Below are 6000 nucleotides of genomic sequence, written 5' to 3'. Positions count from 1 at the left end.
GGAAGAAAGAAGTAATGAAGAGGACAAGGAGAGCACCTCACCTAGTATTAAGAAAGATAAACTCATGTCAAAGTTACATAACATTTTCTAGGAATTGAGAATATAAGGTAAGCCTAGACTCAATGAAAAGTGGGGTACCAAGTCCACAAGGCCCAATGATTCATGGCCAATGAATGTCAAGCCTCGTGTCAAGGCATGACACAACATTGAGAAGAAAGAATACGGACCAAGACTCAAGAATGATTGGCTAGACCAAAGATACAAGGACTAAGACAAAAGGATGTATGAGCTCCAAATGCAACTCATGGTATGAATATGGGAAGCTACTATAGCACTAGTGAATGGCACGCACTAGTGAATGACACGAGGAAGACCCTAGTGTCCACTATAGGTTTGCACTAATCGACATAACAAATCTAATGTCAATCATGAATATACAATAACACCTATAATGCATGTGGTAACCCCATCCTAAGGTTGATAATTGACACATTGAGAGAAGCTTTGTATGAAATAAGAATGAAGAAGATGGCACAAAAGTCACAAAACGGGCTGTGGTGGAACTCTCCTGTAATGGTGAACCATAGCCTAAGTTAGAGCAAAGACATATAGACTTTCAATCATTGAGCCTCATGAATACCTCGTGTGAGGCTTGAGGCAAAAATAGAAGACACTGTCAAAACTATGACAAAGTTCACTTCTAGTGGCCACCTATACTTTGGCCCAACCATGTGCTATCATTGTCGACCATGCCACCTACACTTAACCTTGACCATGTGTTGTCATGCTTATGTCTCTACTATTGTCTATCTCCTTGTGTCAGAGCTTTCTTGTTAGCCACCATCAAAGTTATAAGTACTACCATACTCCTCCTTTAGTGATGGCTCTTCAAACTATTGAGGCATGTCCAAGCTAAGCTGCGATTTTCTATATTTCTATTTTCTTGAGAAGGGGCCAAAGCAAGAGCAACCAATAATAGAGTTTTGGGGTGAAAACGTACGTACAAATCTTTAACTTTATCCAAGACGTAGGAGAAAAAATAGAGGGCACAAACATTTGCATGCAAATAATTTGTGCAAGCAATTTTCAACAAACCCGATCCAAAGGTAGATTCTACCCATTTATTCTCTTTTTGAATGGTGTATGGAGCAAATGATAGCTTGAGACTATTCAATTTTCCAAGTACTTACGCTAAATCCCCTTACTTCTTCCAATTATCCTCATACAAAGGCCATACTTCCCATGAGCAATGAACAAGCATGGCCCCTCTTGCTGTGATGCATCATATGTTATATCATTGGGATAATTCTACTAATTCATCATGGAATTTGAGTTTTGAATGGAGAGAGGGAAGCCCACATGAATACCACACAAACATTGAAATATATGAATGCTTGAAAACCTCACATTGCAATTAGAAAACAGATTTAGCTTGCCGAAATTTTCATCTTAAAAGCACGTAAACAAGACTCTTGTTCTATTTCATACTCAAAAGTTATGGATAAGCCAATCCTCTCTCCATCAATACATCCTCATCCTTCCTATAAGAACAAATAGCATTGCAATGGGGAATGCAACCCTATTGGTTACTCTACTAGTGTGTATGTTATTGGTGTTATGGACTTGACGATGTATATGCCAATAGTATTCATGCAACTCTATTGTAAGAAGAAATGGACAATGATATCATGGGGTCCACCCTTTGGGAAAATCTAGGTACGAAGGGATAGGATGCACACGTTTATGCAATTCTCTTCCCATTGGTATTAGTAATTAAATCCATCCTTGTACTCCTACACATATTGAGAAAGGTTTGCACTCTTATCTATCAATAATGGGTCAATATTTGCTACATCCCACCCCTTCTATTTGTCCATCTGCCATCCTAGCACCTATCCCATAGTCATGGCATCTCCCTCTTTCGTAAACATTGATGCATCTACTCTTAGGGTCAAGAAAGGGTCATCATGACATCTCACCCCATGTTATACCTTGCATCATAATGCAAGATATTTTTGTGCAATTCAATTTAATTACTCGTCCTTAAATGCATGTCTTGTGAAGTAAGTAAAACCGCTTCTTCGTCTAGTGTTTGCCATCTCTAATTGATAATCATTGTTCAAGGAAATCCAAAGTTTGTTCCATCTCCTATTTCCTTACCATGCCCTATCTCTTCTGTACAAGCACCAATGGCAATTCCAAACACACTACTCAAGGCAGATTTCTGCAATCTCATAGTTCACAAATCCCCGTACAACATGACTAGATATTGCCTTGCTCAGTCTTGTGTTCAGATTTGTTACACTTCAAAGTGCTTCGTATGAATATGCTATTTTGCAAAGAGATCCTCTTCAAAATCCAACTGAGTCTCTTGTATGGACTACTTGCAAGAATTGCACCCCTCACGTAAGTGCTTTACCATCTTCACAGTTTCTCCACTTTCCCCTATTGGTTGGATGTTCGTCATGACCAAATCTTGCATTATACAATGACAGTGCCAAAACTCATGCAACCAAGGAGCTTAGCTTACCCAAGATCGAATTGCCTTCTCAAGCACTGCCCCTATCACCAAATCACTCAATCTGCATTGCCTCTTCGTTCCAACTATATAATGCACTTGCAGGGGCCTTTCTAGCTTTTTGCTCATATCTACCCAAAAGGATGCCATTGTGACTTTTTCAGAAAATTTGGCTGTTTCATCTGTTTCTTCCTCTGATTCAAGCTCTTTCTGAGTCAGCTCAGCTTGCATATTGGGCCTTGCAAGTGTGAGCTGCGCCATAGTGCTTTCATATGTGATTTGGAATTGCAGCCCTTTGATAACCCCTTTCATGTGATGTAATTTGGCCACCTGATCATGCTTTTCTTGGACTTCTCCTTCTAACATTGTAAGTTTTACTGTCATGGCATTCATCCCTCACTTCATTCGAGTATGATATCCTGCGATTAGACCATAACATATACTCTACATGGAACAACCTGTCTCTTGGGACAGCAGCATCAACAATTACATTGTGAGGCATCATATATATATATATATATATATAGAGAGAGAGAGAGAGAGAGAACATGCATGGAAAAATCGCAGGTGTCTGTTTTGACATTTGGCAGAATATTGTACTCGTCCAATTTTAAATGGTTTAAAGCTCCAGACCAGTAAATACAATGCATTGAACATGAAAATGCTTGAACACTATAGATGAATCCAACAATAACCAACTGACCGACGTAACGGTTCTCACCCTGCATGCCATGGCTCAGTTTTCCTTTAGCTACATCAAAACAGAAAGAGGGGAAAAGAGTCAAAAAAAGACACTTTTACCAAAGCGTGTTCCTGTTACAAAAATAGAGCCACATGACAACTCTTTAACTGAACCAAAAGGCAGGCCGTTGGAGGCTGAAGGTTGAACCTCTGGCAACCCTTAGTTGCAGCACAGGTCTTCCACATTACAGTCCAGAAATATTCCTTCAAAAATATGATACAGTTGGGTGCAACACTCACCGGCTAAATGCCATAAAGAATCCTGTGCGGAATTGCCAAGCAAATTACACTCCTGACGGGAGTCGTAATTTCCAATTATGTCTTCCACAAACAGAAGCATGAGGATTTGTACCTGATTCAAACCAGAACCAAATAGTCAGCCGCAGTCACAAAACTACACATTTTAGATATCAAGATATAATACTAAAAATGATGTGCCATAGATAGATGGTACCCACCTGGCTGTATTTACATACGAGTGCAATCTCCATGTTACCTCAAATGTACAGGCACCTGTGAATGTTATCTGAACACTTGATGATCGTACATCAAGCTGTGGCCATTATGTAGACCCCAAGAGTAAAATACATGGCAAATGAGATTTTCCATAAAGCAGCAGGATTACAACAAAAGGTATTTGCTCAACCTTCAGGATATGTTGTATTAACCATACCAATGATATCTGCACTTAAATTTACACAAATTATGAAAAGTTGATCAACTACAATGACGATATTGACATGATCAACTCCTAAACTTTCTTCTGTGCCACTTAATCGTCTTTCTTTTCCATGGCTCTCTTCGCTAGTTCATATCCAGCAAAATTCATTGCTCCAAGAGGTGCAATCCAAAAGAAGCGAGGAACCGCTCCTTTGAATAAACCTAACAAGCCCTCTTCCCTCACAATGGTTATAGCAATGGTGCTCATCCTTGTTGAAAAGCCAGGGGCTGCTGTCATTGTTCTCGTCTTCATAACATCAAAAGGTGTGGTACAAACAGCTGCGAGACCACCAGAAATAGCCCCCACAGCAATGGTTTCCCAGGGGGCTAGTTCGCGGTTTAAAACTTGTTGCATCACCTGAGAACATGGAAAACGGGCAGCTAAAAAACACAGAATACCTGAAAACAGAGCTAAAATAAAACTGTCCTAAAAAATTTGAAAGATATGAATAGGGTTGTCATTCCAAAGACAATACCTTTTTGGTCTCTGCATATATGCCCATGCCTGCAACATAAAACGGCACCTCACGACAGAGGGTAGCCCCAGTTCCTCTAAAAAAACCTTTTGGGCCATCTAGCTGCCATGTACCGATGATAGCATCTCCTACATTGTCAAAAAGTCCAGCCTGTAGCCTTTGCTTCAACACCTCACAAGGAATTCTTACTGCTGTTCCTAGAACTGTACTGCAGAAGGATGCCAAGGTTTGCACCTGAAAACCAAGGCATGGAGTGAGAACAGAAAAAAGATCCTGCAGCATGACCACATCTTGAGAATTCTGATTTAGCGGTGATTGTACTGCACCTGAAGCTCAGGAAGATTAGGAGCCAGATTTGTCAACAATAATTTGCTTGCTTCAAAAATACCTGTCCGCAAACCATGACTGCAAAAACATACATAACTAAAGTAGAAACATTAACATGATGGCTAATAGAACCTAGCAAGCAAACCAAACACTGCACATAGAATATAAGCAGACCTTGAGAACTGCCCTAGAATTGCAGGAATAGAGCCTCTGTAAAGGCCTCTAACCCCAATTTCCGGAAGCTTTGATATGAGTTCTGGAAAGGAAAGAGTTGATGATGCTTGCACTCTTGTCTGCAAGAAGCCCACATTTAATTCAACTGATGGCATCCACGTTCTAAAAATCCATAGCCTGTCTACAAATTGATTGTCAATTTAGATGTCACATCAGCAGAGAGCTCATCCAGACATTTACTGTTGAATGATAAAGATATTCTTGTTAGAATTGGTGAATATTATGGTTCCATGGTGCATGTGTTGGTGCATGGTATAGGTAGGTTTGTTTAACTGGAAACAATGTTTGTGACATACTCAGTGAGGTGAGTTTATGAACTAGCTATTAATGATACATTGCAGTACACCTTGCCGTTGTTCTCATCTCTTGTTGCCACTTGTCCAGGCCTAACCTGACGTCCTTCAGGCCACATAACAGGCCCAAACGCATCCCAGACAGGGCACCTACTTGCTGCCACTGTTCTGCCTCCTGCCATGCCTCCTCCAGGCCCTGGAATATCCTGCGCAGGTCTGCCCTTTCCAATCATGGGCATCCTCTGGACATGACTTTTCCAGATCTTCCCTCCATGGTGGCTCTCCCCTGCCAGGTATTCCCTCTTTTGTGCTGCCCACATGGCAGCCTGTTTGCTGGTCATGTGGGAGCCCCAAATCTCTATCTTTTGCTCTATGAGCCACCCCCCCGATGACACTCCTCATTCGGGGGCTCACAGAGGGGAGGTGACCTCTACTTTTTTAACAAATCCGGTGCAGTTGATTGCCAACTAGGCTGCTGCTCTATGCAGCCTACCCTTAGTAAGGCGGGCTATTGTTGGGAGAACCCCAGTACTCTGGGCAGCTATTTTGGTTCTGTTTCAACCCTTCATGCAGGGGCCCACAAACCAAGGAGCTGAATGTCGGCTTTTGATAAGGCCTGAAGTGAGACCTTGTGCAGCAATGTGCCTGCTGCTGTTCACTTTCGTGCCGTCGATGCACAAGCTCTTAATGA

The 6000-nt window shown here is 41.4% G+C and overlaps 1 protein-coding gene across 5 annotated transcripts in view; it reads right to left on the bottom strand.

Moving 5' to 3' along the window:
- Nucleotides 1–3228: 3228 nt before the first annotated feature.
- Nucleotides 3229–6000, bottom strand: part of LOC147888887 (calcium-dependent mitochondrial ATP-magnesium/phosphate carrier protein 3-like) — a 49854-nt gene continuing 47082 nt past the window's right edge. For 4 of the 5 annotated variants that reach the window (XM_087392276.1, XM_087392277.1, XM_087392278.1 and 1 more), the window contains 5 exons: nt 4957–5075; nt 4782–4878; nt 4456–4689; nt 3718–4337; nt 3229–3611 (listed from right to left, as the gene is read on the bottom strand). In XM_087392276.1, coding sequence (XP_087248402.1) covers nt 4032–4337; nt 4456–4689; nt 4782–4878; nt 4957–5075 — 756 coding nt within the window. In that variant the 3' untranslated portion in view covers nt 3229–3611; nt 3718–4031. The remainder of the gene's footprint in view (nt 3612–3717; nt 4338–4455; nt 4690–4781; nt 4879–4956; nt 5076–6000) is intronic. The other variant, XM_087392280.1, reaches the window with a different exon arrangement.

This window comes from Dipteris shenzhenensis, chromosome 21 (genome assembly GCF_047967505.1).
Source record: "Dipteris shenzhenensis isolate YYH24624 ecotype China chromosome 21, Dip_SZ_1.0, whole genome shotgun sequence".
In the NCBI taxonomy this organism is placed as follows: Eukaryota; Viridiplantae; Streptophyta; class Polypodiopsida; order Gleicheniales; family Dipteridaceae; genus Dipteris; species Dipteris shenzhenensis.
Note: the sequence above shows the minus strand (reverse complement) of the source record. Positions and strands in the feature narration are given on the sequence as shown.